General features: G+C 41.3%; 1 protein-coding gene across 1 annotated transcript; it reads left to right on the forward strand.

Moving 5' to 3' along the window:
• Nucleotides 1-1,611: 1,611 nt before the first annotated feature.
• On the forward strand, nucleotides 1,612-22,570 carry zbtb32 (zinc finger and BTB domain containing 32). Its single transcript, XM_036538579.1, has 7 exons — nucleotides 1,612-1,672; nucleotides 12,606-13,566; nucleotides 16,532-16,637; nucleotides 17,926-18,087; nucleotides 20,581-20,776; nucleotides 21,856-22,023; nucleotides 22,341-22,570. The coding sequence occupies exons 2-7, from the start codon at nucleotides 12,632-12,634 to the stop codon at nucleotides 22,568-22,570; spliced, it is 1,797 nt and encodes a 598-aa protein (XP_036394472.1). The 5' UTR covers nucleotides 1,612-1,672; nucleotides 12,606-12,631.
• The last annotated feature ends 1,481 nt before the right edge of the window (nucleotides 22,571-24,051 follow it).

Raw genomic sequence — 24,051 nt, forward strand, 5'->3', positions numbered from 1 at the left:
GATGCGTAAAGACAGATAAATCCTGTAATTCCATTAATACTCTCAAATTATCTGTCAGAAGAGACCCACAGAAAAGACCCCCCTCTTTTCACTTAATCATCTTTAATAATACTTTCTGCATACATAATAAATGATTCTAAATAAATCAGGGGTCATTTGGATGAATAAACAGAATTTCCTGTCACTTGGTGCTAAGGGATTTTCACCTATTATTTCTATGTGTGCAAAGGCTTCCCCTTAGTGTCTTTAAACCAAAGTGGTACTTTCAGTTCATACAGATAGGCAGCCTTACTTTCTTCTACAACTACAATCAGAGACCAGCAGAGTGAACTTGCTTTGGGTTCCTGAGATCAGACAGGTCATTCTTGATCTGCTCTTGCTAAATTGTGTGCATTTCCATATGATTTATGGATACCTGGGGACATCTTGTGCAGGGCCACTAGAATAGAGTCTGCTACAGATGTTTAAAAAGCACCCTGAGCTACTCTCTGACATGATATCTGCAGTTTATCTTGGAATTTTAATTTAATTATAGGCATAATCACTTACATCACACTATACACATTTGAAATTAATGTTAAGACCTCTGAAAAAAAAGCCAAAGTATTTGATGGTGAACTTCAGGGAATTCATTGTTTAGCAGCATTCTGTGTTAAGGAGGAACCACACAGTCATAGCTTCATATACAAGTCCATTTGCTAGGTTCTCCAGTGGCACAAAAAAAGATATTATTACAGAGTTGGTATGATTACAGAGTTGACTTCAAATCCATGAGAATTAGAGGTTAGTTTGTATTTAGATGTGTGACAAATTGCAACAAAACTACAACTGCTAACATTTTTTGGTCTTTTGGAAAACATAAAAGCTTGTGTCAGTGACTTTATTTTATTTATATTTTTATATAGAATGTGTTCCTTACACTTTCAGCAACTTCAGTAGATTTTATAAATACATAATTAGTCCCAGTGTACATTTTTATTTGGAAAAAGTAAATGATAATATCTGATGGCAAAGTAAGCACATGAGTCATTTGCATAATATTTTTAACTGAGGGGAAGACAGTACTAGATGAAAATAAGTGAAAATACAGCAACCAAATGTATTTTTTCTATAATACACTTTGAAGAATATCAAACTGGTTAATAAAGGCTGATTTTATTTAAGATTTATCTCAATCAGCAATATTGATAATATTGACAATTAGGTAACAGTGACTGTTTTAGTCAATAGCACATTCCCCCAAGAGGATACAAATGACCCACAAAAAAACAAACAAAAAAAACCTACTTATTTCTTTACCTTGTTTTTTTCCTCCACTCTCACAGTAAAATAGTATAATCCTCACAATTTTCACCACTGATTTTTTTTTTTTTTAATTCAGTTATTGACCTTATCAGTTGCAGTTCACATGCTTAAGACTTTTTCTGAAGAAGCCAGGCAGGCATGGGGAATTTGACTGAGAGAGTCATACACCAATCACTTTTCACGGCTGAGATGGCCACAGACCAATGCAAGAGCAGATAACCTTCTTGAGGGGCGGGGCTTTGCAGAGGTGGCTGCTTTGCCCCTCACCTACTCAGAGACAGCGCGATCTATGTCATTTCAAGCAAAGCCACAATGCGTGTCTGTTCAGCTCTCAGGATGGAGAGTGAGCTGAGTCACTCGTGAACTGGTGAGTCTAGCCAACAGATTGTGTGCTCTACACTGACTGCTTCTTTTTTTATGGCTTCTAACTCCAGTTCTCTCTTCCTCTCTGTCTGTCTGTCTGTCTGTCCGTCTGTCTGTCTCTCTCTCTCCCTCCCTTTCTCTCTCTCTCTCTCTCTCTCTCCAACTAGCTCTAGCTCATCTGTCTGTGGTTTCAGACTCAAGCTTCAAATCTTTTTACTCTACAACCGGCTCAGTCTAATTTTCAAAGAAACTGGGGCCCCCGTTCTTGTCAATTTGCTGTGAAATCATGGGGAAGATGTGTCACTGTCAAAAGATTTTCCCCTTCAGTTTGGCCTTTTGTGGACACGTACGAGGGTGGATCAGAAAGTTTGCATCCTCACCTAGACGAGGACACCCGCCTGTCCTTTTGTGGTAGTTTGCAATTATCTACGTACACTGTGATATGTCACACAAAAGCATGCTTCAGTATAGAGCGATATCTTCATTTACAGTAAGGATAGCCACTAGAGAATTGGCAGGGCCGTGTGAGGTCTAAACTGGAAAGTGGACAAGAGCGAAAAACGGGAAGTAATGACATACCTGCTGAAAAATCATGAGCCCCATACACCATATTCTTGTGATCTAGCACTACTTGACTTCAACCCTTCACCACAGTGTCGTGTCCCTCTGAGTGGTAGGGTTTTCATCAGTAGTGTAGCAATTGATGAAGTAATTGCTTTCACTATGGTGGGATATAGCAGCTGGGCGTATCGTACTGAATTCAGTGGGACTCATTCTGGAAAAAAAATAGCATTTAAGCAGTTTCAGGATGACCTTCTGAGAGACGCTGCATACTTTTATGATCCATCCTCATAAATTCGTGTTTTTGGTACATCATCTTTACCAGGCATTAATAGCTCAGTTTATCAAACCTGATGTGGTACACACGTCTGACACACAGAAATTGTCACAAAAAAAAAAAAAAAAAAAGATTGTAACCCTGTAACCACATGCAAGATTGATAACGCTGCAGCTAAATTCAGAGCTGAAGCTGCAGCATTTGGGGAAATTTTGGCTCATGGTTTACGTGCTGGCCTGCTGTTACCTGTATGTTTTCCTAATGTGTTGCTAATGTCACGATGTTCAACAGCAGGCTGCAGACTTCATTGGATGCTTCGGCATTCGTGTCAAATTTTTTAGCCAATAGTTTAGACTTTTCCAGTGGGCCACTGGATCTACTGCGAAACAGTCAGGACAAAGTGCATGAAATAAGTCTATCATGGCGTCCACTCTGGTGCTAACCTTTCCTTTATGCGCATCAGACCATCTCTTGGTGACATTCCAATGAAGACCAATATGTAAACGGAGGATTACGGAAAAGTAGCAAATGGTAGCAGATCTATATGGACGTATCCTACAGGATCTATCATTCTTTTATCTGCCAGAGTTTCTACGTTTCCACTTCAACATAATGTGCTTGCTAAGACTATTATTATTCATGCTATGCCAATATATCTCCAAATATTGATGTACCAAAGGCAGTCAATTTGCCTCCATACAACAGAATAGTTCACTCACTATCGTAAGGCCCAGTGAAACCTACTGCAGTTCACAAAGCCGTCAGTGAGGTTTGCATGTGATATAGTTGCTTTTTTGTGTAATGACTTGAAATCATTTTGTATGAAATATATTGAGGCATACCAGTATCATTGAACGCCTAGCTTGGTACATTTGAGATATTCAACAACGCTAGCCATTTTGCAGCATTTAACTGCAATGAAGTGTTTGGCAGATTAGCAGTGTAACATTTTTAGCATTCTATAATTTTGTGCAGGCCAATTATTTTTGTTCATGTTGTTCTTTATCAGTCTAATTTAGGTACGAACTTGAACTGTCCTGCATGCACCCAATATATTGCTCTCTGCTTATTTCCCTACTTATTTCTCATGCTTAGTACAAATCAAAGGATTTTCAACAATAATCCATTATGGAATCACTGATTTGAACACTTAAATCAAGCACATGACACTTCGTTGACTATATGTTTGCGATGTTATGTATTCCTGAAAAACATCAAATGCACCAACTTAGCCATTTAGCCTACTCAGTCAAAGTATTTCTTCACTGACGTAAAGTATTAATTTAAGCTTTTTTGGCTTTTTAAAACTGAAGCTCAAAATCAAAGAACACAAGCATTACACATACACAAACATAATATAAACATGCTCTTTGCACATACACGCCAGAATATGAAATTGAGAACATCAAACGCTGCTCTCAGGTTGTAGATATTGAGATAAGATTAATTTAGTCAGGAAATGGTAGCGGAATAGGTCGATTTTTCTCTTTTTTTCCACCATGGCCTACATACGGTGTTAAAAAAAAAATTGTTTAAAAATAACACCAAAGCATTTTGCAAACCAAGATCGTACTTAACCAAAGGTCAGGTACAGTGTGTCATGAATGAATTGTACCACTGGCACTCAATAGCATGCTGTTAAACACAGCTGCAGAATGACACATGTGTACTATATAAGATACCATTTCTTTTTAAATATACGTAGTTTAAACACAATTCATGCTAACTCTGTGTCTGAGCTTAAACACAGACCTGAGGCTGTACACTATATGTTTAAACAAGGAACTAGAGAGTCAAGGATTGTTTTGCACAGAGTGAGACAGATTTTAATATTTTTGCTGCTTGGCAAGTAAAATTCAAAATTCAAAAAAGTAAACAATCAATGCATTAAATGTAGAACATCACCTGTACATATTTGGAAGATGTGAGTGTATTCAGACTTTGTTATGTCTTTGTAAGATGCCAATGGAGAGATCACATATGTCTGATCCTACTGATGTTGAAACACTAAAATTAGCATATGTAATTAAGAGTAAATGCTGTCTCACCTTTGATGGAACAAAAGTCAAAACAGTATTTGTTAAAGTAATTTCTGCATTGACAGTGTGGGTTCCAATTTCTCAACCTCTCCAATGCAACTAAAATGCCATACATATAGTGATATAGAAAGATACAGTAGCGAAAGGGAGAGAGAGAGAGAGGGAGGGAGAGATTTTTTAATTGCTGCTAGTGGACACCTAGGAAAATGATAAATGTGTTTGAATGTAAAAGCTACTCTGTATGGATGCTTATGCTCTCCTAACATGAAACTTTCTGTTCCTCGTAATAAGACGGTTATTGATCTGTGTAATATTTTTAAATGGCATCATGGGATCAAGCTCTTCCGAGAATAATTTCTCGATATTTATCTTTTAAATGCACATTTACTTGAAGTTTTTTTTTGTTGGGGGGGGGGGGGGGGGGTCTATCGAAGAAGATAATATTTGCATATGTGAAAAAATACTGCAAACAAATTTTGCACAATGCTTCTCGCATGAATCACTGTTTTTTGGTTCAAATGATGCCAGATGTTTCAGCTGCACAGACCTTTTTTTGTAATCATTCAAAACATACCTCCTATATTCTGGTAATACAGGAAATGAAAAATGTGTGCATTCCGTTATACAGCACTTAAAACACTATGTCCAATAATTATTTTATGTCTCACTTACCATATTTCAGGAATAACAGCAATCGATAGCAAAGCACTGTCAGTTATGGTTCAGAGCATCTAAGTCAAAAGACACAAACAATTCAAACGCAAACATTCTTTCTGACCATGTATGTTATCGGCCGAGAACGGAAAATCCCGATCCGGATCTGTAATTATATGATAATTGGCATAATTGAGCAAGATGCCGTTTAATGATACAACATACCCATTAAAATAATTGATATGAGCTTGACAGAAGGGTGTTGACCAATAATGAAATTTGAAAATGATTATGCATGACAAACTATTTGACAGCGATTGTTATGTTTAAGATACATACATGTGAAACACAAAGTACAGTAAAGTATAGCCCTACATATGCACATACGTAGTAATACTTATGCACCAAAAAGACCATACAAATTCCAAATTAAAAACTGGATTGATTTTCCAGAAACTGCTAATGGTGAAAAAAAAAAAAAAAAACTTTAACATGCTTAAGCTATGAACAAAAGAAAATCCTACCCGCTTACATGGGTAGGATTTTCTTTTGTTCATGTTTTGTTTATGTTTACAGCTGAAAATTTACTGAGACGATGCGGGGTAAGCACCTTGCCCAAGTGTAGAACAGCAGTACCGAACAGGGGAATCAGATTTCCAGCCTTTTCATAATTAGTCCTGCTTCTTACCACACAGCCACACAGCTGCCCCAGTAGCACACAAGCGTGAGACTGAGACTGATGCGAGAATGGGAACAAAACTGAATATTTCAGTTATTGCAAATAGTGGTAGCTGTAACTATCATAAATTCATAGAGCAGTCTATGGTGCAATGCCCGGTGCATCACATTGATCTGCGTAAAAATTAATTTGCGTGCCACGTTATAAAAATGCATGGCACAGTCAAAATGTACAATAGCAATAGAATGCTATCTGTAAATAAAGTGTTGGATATGCAGAGAGCAGAAGTCAACCTTTGGTATGCCCACTTTCCTTGCAGTGTGTCCACTGTTGCTGTACTGTGATTGGTCCTCCGTTCATTCATTAAAAGGCTATACCTGCATATATACCTTGTGGGTTTTTGTAGCAAAAGAAACCATCTTTGCACATTAGAAAAACACTTAGTTGCATAGTTTCCAGAGTGCATAATTCATCTTGGTGAATATGAATTGGTGGTATGAGCATAAACAATATTCCAATAATTTACTGAGCAGAAAAATTCGACAATCCTTCGCAGAGTTGGAAATTTATCTTGCAAAGAAAATACGTTGTGAGAAGTCATGCTCAGTGCGTGCTGCCCAGTTTCTTTGTTCACACTGTCGAACAGTAGAGCACTAATGAGTTTAAGCATGTTTCTATTCTCCCCACAGGGTCCACATATTATTGTACAGATACCATGCTTTCACCTGCCTATCACACATGCATGCATGATTGGTTGTGTTACTCAACTCACATGTGTGGGTTTTGTTACAGATTTTTATTATGTAGCACTAAAAAAAAAACAACAACTGTGAATCAGATTTTCACACAAATCAGACTTGTTACCTACACATCTTTTTTTTTAATTGTCTGTTTTTCACAGTCACTGACATTAGAGTGATAGTAGTGTGTATTTGGTTTACTAAACCTGCAAGTGGCACTGTAGAGATTTCTTTTCACTGTTTTCTTTAAACCAAATGCAACTAAAAAAGCTCTGAGTGGTGAGACTAGGACACACACAGGAGCTATACGAGACAGACAGGTTGACAAAGAGGAATGACAGAATATCAGTGAAAGTGACTTACATGGTGTGCAAAACTCTGCAGCAGTATTATGGGTTTAGGGTCAGGGATTTTTGGTTTTCAACATCGTGATGAAGTTTTGGTCTATGTGTACATTTTTGGGTTTCACAGGTCATCACAGAGCAGGTCATCACAGTTGCAGCATTCACTGGGATAGTACAGATGACCCAATCCTCAATCAAAAACCTCAACAAGACAGACTCTGCTGTCATTAAAGATCCATGAAGCGCTTCACAAAGTGCATTTCTGATGCTAATTAACTCATTTTCACATGCTGCTCTTAATAGAATTTGTGGGTTGATATCCTACTTAGTGGAAAAGCCTTGAATTCCAGACATCATTATATCATACTTTTTTCCAATAAATTTGTGATAGAATCAGTGGAAAAGTACACACATACTCCACTAAGTTAGTGCTACAACTTGGACGTCAATCTGTGGCATACACAAAATGCTGCTAATTTTAGCTTCATTAAAAAAAAAGGATCAGATAAGGTGTAGTGTTACCAGAGTAATGGTAAAAGAGCAGAGTAAAATTTCAAACATACACCCGAAACACCAGTCTAATGGGCCACCAGGCCTGCAAGAGGATGTACCAGTCGCACATGAGATATCACAGATGCATGAATGCAAATACTGGCAATTACTGCGCTGTACAGACTAGATAGTGCTTTCCTTTAATCAGCTGCAAGAACTGTACCTATCCGCCATTATCTTGGGTGGGGGAGGCTGCATTTACGGAAATAACCATGAGTGCCTTGTCTCACTACAGTGCATCTTGCATTGGGTTATGAGAGCGAAACCATCTGAAATTCTCCTCTGCTCAGAGTGTGTGTGTGTGTGTGTTTGTCTGAATGCGTGAATGTATGAGCCTCAGTTCCAGTAATCACGACAACAAATATCGTCATTTCAGTGTTTCTGCTTTCCATCGAATCTACCTTCCTCGTCAGTTTGAGGAGGAGTTAACGTACGTCAGCGATGAATTCTGCGTTCTCGTCTGCACCGCGCGCTGTGAGGGAGGACCATGGGTTTTATATCAGACTTCTGGTTTTAGTCACAATCTCACTATAATCAAATTCACATTCGCCAACTGAAGCGCATCTGTACTCTAAGCTCCCAGTTATGTTACGTGAGGTTCCCAGCAGATGCAGTGTCTTGGCACAGTTCCCGTTAAATGCCCTAACTGATCGTAGTCCATTTGTACTCCTTAAAATTCAGTGGAACAGTACCGGTTGGATAGGGCATAAGCAGTATCCCACTTGGTGGTGGTTGAGGTAAGTCACCGCCCTCTCCTTCACTGTGAAGCACCTTGCCATCCTGGAAATGCACAATTTAAATTCAGCGTGTCATTATTTATTTATTTATTCATGAGCACAATAGTCGAATCATATATCCTGTATGCTGACTATGTTATGTTAAAGGACATGTTAAAGGGTGGCAGTGTGGTGTAGTGGTAAGGAGCAGGGCTTGTAACTAAAAGGTTGCTGGTTTGATTACCCTTACCCTTGGGCAAGATACACTATATGGACAAAAGTATTCAAACACCTGACCATTACACCAACCGGGACTGTAATAACATTGTATTCAAATACATATACTTTAATATGGAGTTGGTCCCCCTTTTGCAGCTATAACAGCTTTCACTCCTCTTGGAAGGCTTTCCACAAAATTTTGGAGTGTTTCTGTAGGAATTTGTGCCCATTCATTCTGTAGAGCATTTATGAGGTCAGGCACTGATGTTGGACGAGAAGGCCTGGCTCGCAATCTCCGTTCCAGTTCATCCCAAAGGTGCTCGATGGGGTTGAGGTCAGGGCTCTGTGCGGGCCAGTCAAGTTCTTCCACACCAAACTCATCAAACCATGTCTTTATAGTCCTTGCTTTGTGCACTGGGGCACAGTCATGTTGGAATAGAAAAGGGCCTTCCCCAAACTGTTGCCACAAAGTTGGAAGCATAGCATTGTCCAAAATGTCTTGGTTTTGATTGATTGCCCTTCACTGGAGATAAGGGGCCCAAACCCTGAAAAACAGGTGTGGCCAAATACTTTTGTCCATATAGTGTACTTAACCCACAATTGCCTTTGAAAATATTCAGCTGTATAGATGGGTAACATATAAAAATTGTAAGTGTCTCTGCATAAGAGTATCTGCAAAATGACAATCATGTAATGTAACGTGTTATTGCCGGCATCTGCTAAGATAATCATTTCTGTGCCCATTGTCTCTCATCATGATTTATTCACATGATTCCTCTGCTCCACACATAATGATCCTGTTTCTTCATACAGTTGCAGCGTGTTCACTGTCTTCCGCCATTTTATTCATTACCTGTGTTAGAAAGGCCAAGGACTGCAGCAGATTGCCCTGCGCGTATGCGCTTAGAACTGTGTCTCGTGCACATTTCATGACCTTTTCATTATGCCAGCCTCCCTCACTCTAATTACACACATTCATAGCCAGGAAAACTGTATACACCATCTGTGTGTATCTTAAATAATAATTCATTTTCATACATCAGATGTGCTGCTGTTTTTGTTGATCAAAAAACCTGCCAATCCGTTTGCAATCCATATGTGTAGTCTTGCCATTAGTCATGGTTTCGTATTTTGAAGAGGTTTGTGGCTTTAGTGTTTTTGTACCCGTAACCAGAATTTCAGAGCTGACACAAAACTCTGTTTCCACATGCAGCCCTGACAAGTGCAATCCTCTGAAATGGTTTTAAAACAGAGCATAAAAAAATTCTATCAATAGTAGGTTTTGTCTGTTACTGTACTTATAGAATCCATTACACCAGTCAAAGTCAAGGTGGTATATTTTGTACCATGTACAGTATTGACAGTCAGTGACTGAGAAATGGAAGAAGAATTTAAACCATTGACCGTTGTCTTTATTTATTTATTTATTTATTTATTTTGCCAAAAAAAAAAAAAAACACCAAAAGCAAAGCATTTTTAAATTCATGACTAACAAAATGCATTGAGGTGACCAGTACTCTTACACAAATTTGTGAGTTTAGCAGTTACAGAAATTAAATTAAACGTATCATGTGAGACAAAAAAACTTTAATATCTTCACTGATGTTTAAGAAGAAAGCAGACTGAAGATGGGTTGACTGCTTTCACAGTAGACAATAAACTCAGAATCGATCACCACCTAAAATCGTATTGGTTGTTCACTTGCAGCTGTTGAATTCTGAAAAAGATATGCTGCCTCTCAAAAAAATAGTGTTTTACTGTGCAAGGTCTCTGATTGCATGAAAACAAAGTTCAGAAAACAAGGTTCATGTTCTTCTGGTGTGAACAATTTTGTGATTTTTATATTTTCCTTAAATTTTTCTTCTGCTACAGGTTGGATTGCCAGAAACTACACTACTTTTTTCGATGATTAAAATAATCTTATAAATCAGCAGAAGATTAAAAATCAGTTCAGTCTTTCCATTCCAGCCACCTTAATTTCCACTTAACGACTATCTATCATCAAGATAAGAAAGCTGATATTATCACAGCCCCATCAACGTCTTTCTCACCACATAACTTCAAAAATATTGAAATGGAAACAGTTTTGGAAAAACAGAGTGGGTACAGTATGAACTTCTGGTGTGGGGATATTCAAATCGGATCTTAATTCTCTCAACTCTAGGTGTACTTTCACCATGATTTTCCTCTTAGTAGTGATCTTTGAGCGGAAGTGTTTCCACTGCAGAGAACCCTGATAACAGGCATACGATTCAGTTAAAAAATGGCAATTCTATACTTAATATGAAAGCTAAAATCTTGAATGGATCAATAGGTAATATAAGAGACATATAAGAGACATATAAGAGAACTGAGTTGCACGTACTTCTATTATAGAGAGTATTGTGGATTATTTAATCATTTCTAGTACTATTCACAGCTAGAGAGGTCTGGCTAAAGATGAAAGACTTCTACTGTATGGGTATGGTTAAAATGGTTGAATGAGGAAGCAGAACTTTGTGCATTTAAGAGGTACTGTACGTGGTCTGTTGTGGCTTCTCTGTAAATGCTCTCTCTGTTCCAGAATAACATTTTCCAATGAATCTTAATAATCAACATTTAAAAAAAAAAAAAAAATCTTTAATTACAGTTCTGTTGTCATTGCAGATTGTTGTTTCAATTTTTAAGATAATACCCCTCTTCTGTTGCAAGAAAACAGTGATTTACCCACTAATTTAAAATGTCAATAATTTCATGTCTTTAGCACATTCCTAATTAGGCCTTTTCATTCTAACCATTTTTTAACCTTCTAATTTGAATGAAATCAAATTAATCCCCTGATTTGATTAAAACCTCTGCATATATTGGGTGGGATTAGACAAAGAAGTCTTTACATTTTTACATTAAGAAAATAGAAAGAATAATAATGAGCTTCGGTTTGTTGCAGGTAGAACAATCACATATATCATACAGCACCAGACAACATCATATCAAGAATGTAGTCCCTCTGCTTTAAAACAATATTTACGCAACAACCCAAAAAAGCCTATTCTGACATGATAGCAAAGCAGTTAAATGAGCTTAGATCGCTTAGCTGAGAATGTTTTCAAAGGATTCTCAAAACTGTAAAAATGGGGAAAAAAAGTATTGTTATAGCTGAACACATGCACAGATGAAGGCATTATTTGCAGACATCGTGAAAGTTAAAGTGCAGTCACGCTTACCTTTGGTGAGGTAAGTCTACTGGAGCTTATGTACATTAATGGCAATGATTAAAACATCATGTGGTTTACCTGGGTCAATCAAATATCAAATGAAAGCTTTAGCATGACTAGACAAGGCAAAGTAGAGGAAATGAAGAAAAGAAGAAAAAATTAAAAAGAAGCTGAATTTTACTCATTTTAAATTATTTTTCCCCACATGCTCCCCTCTTTTCTATGCACCCCTCATTTTGAAATTGCCAACTGGCTGATATCATCCCCCTCCCTGATGACCTTTGTGCTCATGCGGGAGCACAAGGTTTAGCAAATGCAGTCCTCCGATAGGCTCGTACACCAGTGTGATGATAAGTAGCTATTGGAGGTTGGTGCACAGCTTTGCTGACATTATCTGAACAACCTGCAGGCGCCCGATGAGTCACAAGGTGCCTGATGGCGGTGAGATGAGCAACGCCTATCAGTTCACCCACCCCTATCTCCAGCAGAACGAAACCAGTTTGGTCCACCAACATGGACGACCAGTCATCATCAGCGGATGACATGGCTGGGATCAAACCCAAGCCTTAGAGCTCAGCTTGCTCTCAAAGCAAATACCTTTAGCCACCTGAGGTGATTGTGAGTCCTATGAAATTTGCCATTCTAAAAAATGTGAGTTGGTTTATTAAAAAAAAAACTGACATAAATTGTCAGAAAAAGGCTTTGTGAGTTTATTACATTGTTCCTGCTGTGGTGAACTGTGAACTGTGAACTGTGGTGAACTTTGTACAAGCAGCACAAAGCAGTCATCATCATACATTTAAGTGCAAACTTGTGAATTTGCACTTAAACATATGGAACATAGATTTCTCACTAACCAGTCCCATGTCTCTGTCTCTGTGTCTGTCTCTGTCAGGTTGGATGGAGACCTCTTTCTTGGCCTTTAGACCCCGCCCTCATCATCTCTCCCTCTCTCTCTCCAGCTCTCCTCCCCTTCTCGCACTCTACGATGATGGTCCAGCTCCACAATCGCCAGTACCCTCACCTCCTTCGCCATGCCGACAAGCTGCGGCAGTCGGGCGTGCTGTGCGACACTGTGGTGGTGGTGGATGGCCAGGCCTTCCAGGCCCACGGCGTGGTGCTGGCATGCGCCAGCAAGAAGCTGGAGCAGCAGCTGAGGGATGCAGAGGACGGGCCGCGTCGTCAGTGCACCATCAGCAACCTCTCCCCCCGCACCTTCCAGCAGATCCTTGACTACGCCTACAGGGAGACCCTGGAGGTCTGTGCCGGAGACCTCCGGGAGCTCCTGAGGGCAGCTGAGCTTCTGGAGATGCGGCCGCTGGAGGAGCAGTGTCTCGAGCAGCTAAAGATGGTAACAGGCGCCGGCCAGGTCCCGGAAGCCCCGGGAGTGGCCAGCGCAGGAGGGGAGGCACCGTCCTCGGAGGGGTCCCCGAGAGTCGCGTCCCTGGAGGAGCACTCCGACGTCGAGGTTGTGGAGGCATCTCCGTGCACGTCCCCTGGCGGTGAAAAAAAAACGAAGCCAGATGATGTTCCACCACAGGCGGCCCCGGCACCCCCCCGCGTCAGCGTGATTGCCAGCGCCGCCACCTCGGTGCCCTCCAAACTCGGGTGGAGCTCGGTCACCCCGCAGGGAATGGCCCACACCAGCACCGACTTCATGGCCATCCGCTCCTTCCAATCTTCCCGCCCCCTGCTGGCTTACTCCATACCCTACTCCGCCCCTGTGTGCTCCCTGTACCCCTCTCCATCCATGACACAAGTCCACGACTCCATCCTGGGATACGCGGGTCTATTCCACCCCTTGCACCACGGCCTCCTTCCAGCGGCGCAGAAGCTGGGCGTAACCATCAAGCAAGACCCTCTGGGGAAGAAGGCCTCGTTCGACGCAACACTGATCGGCAATGTGCCAGAGGAAGAGGAGAGGTAAGACGGTGTCCTGGTGGAAGAAGATGTCAACCAGGATTTGCTTAATTCCACTTCTCGGTTGTAAAATGAGCAGATTTCTTCTGCTTTTGGCCCCGCTTGGGTCATATTCCCTGTTACAGCAGAATTCAGAATCCCCCTCATTTGCCTACATGCCACACAGCTAACTGACTCACAGGTGTGTGCGTCTGTGTGTGAGAGAGCGAGAGTCTTTTCCTCCTCCTGTACTTTCCCATGTTAAGTTTCCCCTGTCGATATTTCCCCACTCATCCTGAATGAATTAGTAATGGAAAGGTTGGAGAAGGCTGCTCTACATTCTACCTGTGTTCTCTGTATTTGTCCTCTAACATTCATTCATCAATTGCTCTTAATTAATTAATTAAATAACTGCATTTATGGATCTGATATATGTTTACTGACATACATCTGAAGAAGATTTTTTTTGTAACATTTTACAGGGGTATTGCAAAAGTACCAAACCATAGCTACTACTCACTAGGATGTATACTGTGAGTATGGTTTGATTAGCTGATCAAAATCTTGATCAGACAGTCTCATTGCATTAGATATGTTATCATTCACAGTGGCTTTGGCACAAAGACCATTTTAAATTTTATTTGTCAGTTTTATATGCCATTTTGCTGTATCCTGTGGATATGCCCCTGACCAAATTATTAATCATCAATACTTGTAGAGGATTTGAATAAATGATTCATAAAAAGAAAAGATTAATAAAAACAACATGCAGCGAACAGGTAGAGGAGGAACGCTTCGATTAACGGGGAGCTATTTTAAAAGTTAACCTGTAGCACTGCAGGGGGATCCCCCTCTATTTCTCCCCTCCCTTGCAGCTAGGCACATGAAAGGCACACAGGTCCACCCACTGATCTGTACAAGCCGTTTCGCTCTCATTCTTAGACACTGCCTGATCCCCCACTCCCTACAACCTCATGACATAAGACGCACAATTCCGATGATCAAATTTTCCCCCCTCTCCTGCTTTGTCTGCTTATCTTGTTCTGCTGGCCGAATGCTACCTGAACCAACACTCGGCAGAATCTGAGACCAGAGCCAAGGGCCCAGCTGAGGCTCGTTTTAAAAACAGACCTGGAATTTGCGGTAGACCTCAGAGCCATCTGCAAGCTTCTTCAAGCTTAGCAGACTGAGATACCCGCGGCCCGAGAGAATCAGGTCTCAGAATCTTCTGTGTCGCTCTCTTTCTTTCTCTTTCTCCCCCAGTCCTGCTGTAGATCTGTATCTCTGTGTGTCGTATGAGGGGGAAGGAGAGTCAGAGAGCAGCTCTGCTGACTTCCTGTGGCCCACACAAAGGGAGCTCTCAGATACATGTTGATTTTTTTTTTTCTTTTGTTCATTGTGATGGATGAAAATTCAGGACCGACAGAAATAAAAAAAAATAAAAAAAAGAACATTATTGGAAGCAGAGAGTTCACATGCATTCACAATTAAATCCTTTTGTCATTATCCTACAAACCCTGGAACAATACAACAACGCTGGTCAAATCAAAGTGCAATATTCTCAGCATCCTGGAAAGACATCTTCCTGCTTTCTTTATGACTGGGGTCTTTGTCCAAATGATTCAGCCATTTTTTCAGCAACCCAATCTGTGTTTGCCCATTTTTTGTGTTAGTATGCCAGTGGTTTATGAACAGCAAGAAATTTGGCGCGGCAGTCCTTCGGGAACACTACCGATAGGTGTCAACAGTGCTGTGTCTCTTTATTAGTGCAGATTTAGTTTAAACAACTACTTCTCCATCTGAGTAATAATCCCACCCACAGCTAATTGTCACTCTTATTTTTTTTTCTCTGAGATGGTGAAACATGGTCAAATGTCTAGAAGGCATAGCTGTCTACTGATATATAAGTGCTCATGAAGATTCTTAAGATGACTTATTCAGTATCTGTTCGTTTTAAAGTCCATGTGGTAAATTATAATGCATTATTAATGTGAGGATTAAATAGGATGTTTTTATAGATGCAAATTTAGGTTTAAATGTAGAGCCAGTTTTGCTGAATTTTGATCAAAAATCTGTTTCAAAAACAACTAGTTCATTTTCTTGAAGAAAACACGCACAGATATCAGTGATGGAAGTTCCTTATGGAGTATTCCTCAGACAGGATGCACAAGAATCTGCTCCCAGATCATTGATCTTTCACAGATTATAGGGATACCCAGTGAATGAGTCCACAAACAGTATGCTGACTGTATGGCAAAGTTATCAAATAATTTGTACAGACTACAGCTCACGAACAACATGCTGACCACATAGCAGATGATACACACAGACACTCTCGAACTGAAGACATGATAAACCATACATGCAGAGTTACCAAATTCACACAACATACTATTTCAAATAGGAAACACTGACCCTGTAAGTTCTTTCTTCTACTGTGGCACAGAAATAGAGCAACAGACATTTTGTTTTTTTTTAATGAGACCATTATTAGCCATGTGTTTTGACACTAACAGGAGGCTATTAAAAGAGTAATACTTGTGTGCAGTGGTCAGGGAGTGTATGTGTGTGTGTGTGTGTGTGTGTGTGTGTGTGTAGGTGGAGGGGGGTGGTGTTTAGACCTGAGTTGTGCTTTGTTATGTATACATGAGGCACACTTAGTTGTTTTCACACTATCTCTTTTGCAGCAGACCTTTTTTTTTTTTTTTTCTGAGAAACACATATGCAGACAGCCAAACCACATGGTCACACATTGCACAAAGGATATTTTAAAGACAGCTTTATTCTTTGGTTCGTAGCAACAATGACAACATCTCTGTTGTCATTAGCACTGCTATTTGTAAAATACTGCCTAAAATGCACACCATTTTATGACATGTATGACATTTTATGTACATGTACCTGGAACTTTTAGCGAGACCACTGCTCATCTCTGCGGTGATCTGTCAGGGTATACAAATGCTCACTGTCGCTCCTTCTTGTTGGGCAGGAAGCTACAAGGAAGCGCAGACCGGATCTTCCGCTGCCTGCATTGCCACAAGGAGTTCCTGGACAACCGAAGACTGCAAATGCACGCCATCATTCCCTCACGTAATGTGACAAAATTCTGTCAATCACCCCCCCAGCCCCCCCACCCCACCCCCCCCAACAACTAACAGCAGCAACAAATTAGGGAGGCAGAGAACCGACCTTTAAACTGAAAAAATGTCCTTGAAGCTGTTTCCAGCGCTTAACATGCCTGCCAACTTTAATTCAGAATTACCCTTCAGCAGGTGATTCATTTTATCTTACTGTATCTCAGATTGAATTAAATATGATAGTGTAACCCTTGTCTATTCCACATGAAAGAAAAAACTGAATCATAACAGTATAATGATGAAAAGAAATCAATTTATATGAGCTCACTTCAGCTGGAATTTTTTTCCATATTAATGATAATGACTTGTGATGTGAAGTCTCACAAATGTAATGCTACAACATTTCAGTCAATCACTTTGAAAGGAATTAGTTGCTGATGGGTGATGCTTATTTAGACATCCTTGCTGGATAACCATTTGATTCGTTTGATTACTGCATTTATAGGTAGCTAAATTATGAGATGACTTGGACAGCTCTTTACTGTGCTGATTTTAAAGTAGCGCACAGCGCACCCTTTGACCCCTGATGAATCTTCGGTAAAGCAAAGGGTGCAGAGAGCATGCAAGAGAGAGAGAGATTGGTAGGTTATGAGCATTAGTGTGGTTACTAGGCGGAACGAACAGTATGTTCTGGAACGCACTAGTGGTTTTGGTGCTCTGCCAGAGGGGAAATAAAGCTTACTGTTCGTATGTATTTTTTTTTTTTTTATTTCTGCTTCAATTCCGCTCACACGTTACAGTACATGCATACCGGGGTTAAAGCTCTCTGGGCATAGCGAGACAGATGGCAGCAGGTACTGTATCTGACAGGAAGATGTTTATCTCCACCGGATTCAACATGCAAAGCGAGACGTGCCATGTCAATCGCACACTCAGCCAATATCAATATGCAACGCAGCATATCTAATTTCGAAAAAAGAGAAGGAGTGCTCGAAGTGCACTTTCCTTAACACCTCATGCATTACTGTTAAGGCACCGAGGACATAATCGTGAGGCCGTGGGTCCATGCGTAAGCACCACGAGGGACTTTACATGGTGCAACAGCATGCAGGGCTCTGAATAGTAACTGGCAGATCACATGGGGGGGTCCAGACCTCAGAACGCAGACTTTGGAGTGGAAGTGCCAGGCTTATGAGGTTTAACCAATGTTCGGCAGTGCGAGGGTTAAAGTCGGTCTGTCAGTGAGCGCGTAAAGCAATGAGCGAGGGCCCCTATTGTTGTGGTCGTGCGCTTCCTCCCCGCTCAGCATCCTGTGAGCTCTCTGCAGGCTCCGCGCTCTGACTTCAGCGCCGTTGTTGAAAAGCATCAAGCCACCGAAAGTCCAAAAAGAGTCGACAAGCGCCTGCGTAAAGTCGCGCGGTGTTGCAACTCCACGCCGAGGCGCTTTGATGAAGCAGAGCAGCAACGTGTGGGCACTTTTTCTGGAGGAAATGGACCATTTTTAACACTGTTGGAACAATGAAGGGAAAAAAAATGGCCAGCAACAGTATCCCATTGAAAGGACACACCACTGTGAATAAAAATCAGAGCAGAGCTTAACCCCTGGGTACTGATTAAAAAAAAAAAACAACTGTCAGCTCATTTAGCTATCGCTGCATTCAAACGGTTTAAGTAGTTCTTAAATTTGCACATGTAATTAACAGATATAACAGCAAAGATAGGCAGTTCAACTAAGTACTCACTACACATACAGACGCACACCTGTATTCAGCAACACTTTGAATTGCTTTCTGGGGACTAGCGTGAGCAGAACATTTTGGATGCATCAGATACAGTATAATTCTGTTGCATCCGTGCCAGCACTTCAGGAGATTTTGTGCAAGAAAGTGTACAGTAATAAGTGGTGCAAGACTATATTTGAGAGGGTTTTAGCTTTTAACCTACTAAACTCTAGTTTTGTAGGGCTACGGTCCAGTTAATTTGGAGGGATTAGACATGTTTTTCAAACAGTAGCAAGGTTGACATCTGGAGCAGAAAGAGAATCAATTCTGAGCCAAAGTAAATAAGACCGTAGCTGGACTGGAGCTCAGAAGCAGGTGTTATTTCCAGCGAGCTTGTCCCTGATTGGTGTAATGGCCTCACAAGAGACTGCCCTGCAGAGGGTGCACTTGCAGGAACCCAGAAATTGGATAAAAAAAAAAATGGCTGTTGCGGGCTCGGGCTCAGCCGTGCTCGTACCTTCTTATTTCGAGCGCGAAGCACAGCCTTGGCCCAAAATCAAAACCCAAATCAACAGACATCCTTTGAACGGCAGGTTTTGTGGGTGAAAGGCAAACACAAACAGACAAAACAAACCGCATCCTTTCTGTAGCTATTTATCTGATTGGTTTCAGTAGCATGCCCATCTGACAGGCCCTTTGTTCTGCACAGTGGATTACTGTACAGTTAAGGACTGTGGGTGGCTGATGGCTGCCAGCGGTGAGGAGACAGATACAGAAATAAAACCCACCCAAATAAAGCCACAAAAAAGGATTTAATACAGCAGCTTTAGCAATCCCTGGCAAAACCGTTCTCTGTGAAGCCTGCCTTTAATTAGTCTGTATTATAAGAGTTATAAAAATTGTTTGTCAAAGTTAAGTCAGACCCTTACACCATAATGGTATTCGTTAATGGTTTTTCTCTAAGCACATACTGATAGTCCATTACCTATCACATGCACACTTCACAGTGTGACGCAGTGGTAAGGAGCAGGGCTTGTAACTTAAGGTTGCTGGTTCAATTCCCTACCCAGGCACTGTTGCTACACCCTTGGGTACTTAACCCAGAGCTGCCTCAGTAAAATATTCAGCTGTATAAATGGGTAATATGTAAAGTTGTAACCAATGTAGTTCATTCTGGATAAGAGCATCTGCTAAATGCCAATAATGTAATGCAATGTGCTCACTCTGACAGGACAGGACTTTGCGCGCTCTCAAACTCTCTCTGCATAGCAGACACACTTTCACATCATTCTTTGATGTTATTAATGGTCAGCACTGCAAGGGCCCTTCATCGTGTCTACTGATAGGTGTAAATATGTATGTGAAAGCACTAAAATGAATGTGTACATGGTTATAGATAGGCTTAAGGCAGTCTTTGGTCAACAGCCACATAAATGTGTAAACATAGTGGTAACTATGTCGGTGGTCAGACCTGTGTGTCATGGCAAAAATATTGGCCCAGAGAGAACGGAAAAGATGTGATGAGCATTCTGTCTGTCTGTTAGATGTTGAAAAAGTGATAAAATAAATGAGTGCTAAATGAGTGCTAAAATAAATGAGCTGCTCCCACAGAAAGAGTCAGTTTTCCCAGTTTGCTCAGTTTTGGATCTTTGCCTTTTTCACATTGTGGTTTTAATATGCTCTCTGTAACCCTCTACATGAAGTGTCACTATCCTGCAGATTTACTAGGTATTTCAAAATTTGCAGCCATTGGATTCCTTGAAGACAAGGTCAGATGGATTCATTTATCACAAATAACTGGGATTTGGACAGAATTAGAAAATACTGATGTTTCTATTACAGTATGTTATTGTTATTTAGCAGACACTTTTATCTAGAGTGACTTACATAGGTTACAATCTTTGTAATCCATTTATACAGCTGGATATTTACTGAGGCAATTGTGGGTTAAGTACCTCGCCCAAGGATACAGCAGGAGTGCCCCAGTGGGGAATCGAACCAGCAGCCTTTCCGTTACAAACCCTGCTCCTTACCAGTATGCCACACTGCCACCCAATACCATAGATTTACTAGGTCTTTCAAAATTTGCAGCCACTGGATTCCTTGATCATGAGGTCAAATGGATCAATTTACCACAAATAACTGAATAACCAAGGGTTTGGACAAAAATAGAAAATACTGATATTTCTAGCTTTCCAGGTGTAAGGTATCCTTATCCTGTGGTCAGTAGAACGATATAGATTTGTAGTAATCCCTCTCATCTACTCTCTGCAGTCCCCTTGGAACCCCTCTTTTGTCCTTTCTGTGGCAAAAGCCAGGGAGCCCGAAGGGGAGCCCTGTCCCAGCATGCTCGGAGGTGGGGTCACCTCTGCCCGATCTGCAACCGGTCCTTTGCCAGCAACACTGCCCTGCGCCGGCATCAGAGACTGCACACAGGTTGGTAACTCCCAAATAATTAACACTGCCCTGCTCTGGCATCAGAGACTGCACACAGGTTGGTAACTCCCAAATAAATAACACTGCCCTGCTCTGGCATCAGAGACTGCACACAGGTTGGTAACTCCCAAATAAATCCACAAAAGACAGCTGTCCCTTCAATTAGGGCACTAAGACTGGGTACGGCAAATGATGTCCTCACCATGTAATACAGACTCGGGCTAACATCTACATCCCAGATGAGGAATGGCTGCTTGCAGGCTATGTTCTGTCAGTCGTTCCAGTTAGAATTCAGATGTGTGACTGAATGTACGGTATCATAATCAGAATCAGCATGCTTTTACACATGCAAGGAATTTGACTCTGGTTCCAGTGTCTCTCACAGTGCTTTCATATAATGTCATAATGTCAATAAGTGACAACAACAAAAACAGTAATGCAGGACACGTACTTGGAATAAGGAAGGAATGAATGCGGTATATGTGAACAGCTACTGCACAATGACATGAGTTAAGGTGTACATGAGCGCAGGCTATGGATATGTACAACTATAGTTACACAAATATTGCACTGTGAACATGCGGTAACAGAGACACCGTTTAACAGTTCAAGACTGTGATGGCATGTGGGAATAGGCTATTCCAGTGTCGGCTTGTTTTGGTGGGTAGTGATCTGAAGCACCTGCCAGAGGGAAGGAGTTTTAATATGTGGGGGCCAGGAAGCAAGGGGTGAGCAATGATTTTGCCTGCCCAACATCCTGGTTCTGGTAGGGAAAAGATCTCGATGATCGATGATATTTTCTGCAGTCCTGATGGTATGCTTCAGTCTTGTTTGGTGGCAGAGCCAAACCAGACCGTTATAGAGGTGGTGAGAACAGACTCAATGTGTGAAGGGGTGGAAAAAAAAGAGTATTGTATTTTATGCTGGCCAAGATAAGGCCATCCCCTGTACAGAATAATGCATGTATATTTTAGGCTACATGACAGACAGACAGACAGACAGAAAGATAGATAGTCAGACAGACAGACACAACGATTCACACGCTTCTTCCCCCTTTGGCACCCCTCTCCCCGGGTCAGGCGAGGTGTCCTTTGGCTGCGAGTATTGCGACCGCTGCTTCAGGGACGAGAGCTCCCTACGCTCTCACCGTCGGATCCACAGCGGGGAGAAGCCCTACCAGTGTCAGCGCTGTCTGAAGAGATTCAGCCTGAAGCACCAGCTGGACACCCATTACAGGGTGCACACCGGTACTGCCCGCTCCCTGGGTCCATGTGTTAGTGTGCTTTCACTGTCTCTGTGTGCGTCAGTTAGATCTTATTGTGTCTAATCGTGTCTATGTGGTCTCACCGTGTCTGTGTCTGTCTCAGTGGTCCCCCCCCCCCCATGTCTACATGTCTCTGTGTGATCACACTGTGTGTTTGTGTGGCCTCAATGTGTCTGGGTGGTCTCACTGTGTCTACACACATCTGTGTGTTGGCATATTCTTACTACGCTGTGTGTTATGTTCATTTCTCACCATCTATCTCTCTGACCTCTGCCCCCCCCCCCCCCACCCCCCCCCAAGGTGAAAAGCCCTTTGAGTGCCGTCTCTGTGGCCAGCGCTCGCGGGACTACTCGGCCATGATTAAGCACCTGCGCACCCACGGCGGCGCTGCTCCCTACCAATGCACCATCTGCCTGGAGTACTGCAACAGCCTGGCCGCCATGCAGAAGCACCTGAAGACCCACCCCCACCAGGACTTCCCCCCAGACTGGAGCATCAACAGCACCTACCTGTACACCTCCCACAGCTGAGCCCGTGAGGGAAAAGACCCCTCATGCGGCAGTGTGGTGTAGTGGCAGGGAGCGGGGCTCGCATCCGAAAGGTTGTTGGTTTGATTCCCTACTGGGGCACTGCCGTTGTACCCTTGGGCAAGGTACTTAACCCAAAACTGCCTCAGTGAGTACCCAGCTGTATAAATGGGTAAAATTGGAACCTATTGTAAGTTGCTCTGGATAAGAGCGTCTGCCACAAAAATTACAATAATAATGCAAATACAATGTAATCAGACGAGGAGACATCAGAACCGTTTCAACACATACCTTTGCATTACCCAACCCGGGAGTGAGTACTGAGTAATGACACGACCCATCTTTAAGCAGATGATCAGCTAGCAAACCTGCAGTTTTGAGTGTCATTTGGTTATTCCTTTGGCATAGCTGCACATAGGCCAAGCTCAGATATCAAGATGGGACAAAGAAGGAATGCACAAAGGTTACAGCAACACAAAGATGTTTGGTCACATCAGAACACGGGTAATTCACACTAACTACCTGTACATCTCCTCCAATTGGGCAACAATCATATGGGGACATTAACAAATAAGCACAGACAGATACGGGTTCGTCATAACCATCATACTTTACCATAGTGACTGTCAATGACTGTCATTACCAAGAAGCGTAGCACATCAGTCTTAAAAATAATACCATTGTATGAGCACTAGGAGGAGACAAAGCTACACAGCTGCTTCTCTGATTTGAATGTAGAAAAAAACAGCAGCATTATAGAACCACATGAGTGATTTTTGTGCCTTAAATGTGAATGACAATTTTGTGACGATATATATATCATTCTAAACATTTGCCTTTTATAAAGCTTTACAAATTTGCTTTGATGTCGGGCAGTAAAAAAAGCTTTTCAGTGCATACAATATACTGTATGTCTGTTTGTTGAGGGGTATTAAACAAATCATTGAAAGTTCTTCTTTCAGACCATAGTATGGTACATTTAATTTAGATATTATTAATATATTGGGCCTTTTGTTTCCTGTGATTTTTTTTAATCTCAGTTTGAAATACAGCAGGGGTCTCTAATTGATAAAGATGATCACTAAATTATTTAATTGGCTGTGATTAAACATGTTATTTCAGGTGATTAAACATTAATTGTTTGCTTAAACAGAACAATGGCAGTTTGATACAATCCCTTATATTACTTCATAAACAACTGTTTTAGTGAGAGGTGAAAATGGCAGTAGACAAAAGCTTACACAAATGTGTGCAGCACACCAGGTAGGCATATTTTTGTTGATATCAGTCCCTTGAATCAATTTAATGCAGCAGTCTCACATGTGATTTGGGCTCCATTGAGAAATAATTGCCTTTAATAAACCTGAATACTTTGATTATTCATCTATTTAAGAAGCTAAAGCGTATGAAATAACTTGTCAAAATTTGTCAAATCAGTATGAGCATTGAATCAGCAGCACTATAAAACTGTCCAGAATCCAGTT

Source organism: Megalops cyprinoides, chromosome 10, assembly GCF_013368585.1.
Source record: "Megalops cyprinoides isolate fMegCyp1 chromosome 10, fMegCyp1.pri, whole genome shotgun sequence".
In the NCBI taxonomy this organism is placed as follows: Eukaryota; Metazoa; Chordata; class Actinopteri; order Elopiformes; family Megalopidae; genus Megalops; species Megalops cyprinoides.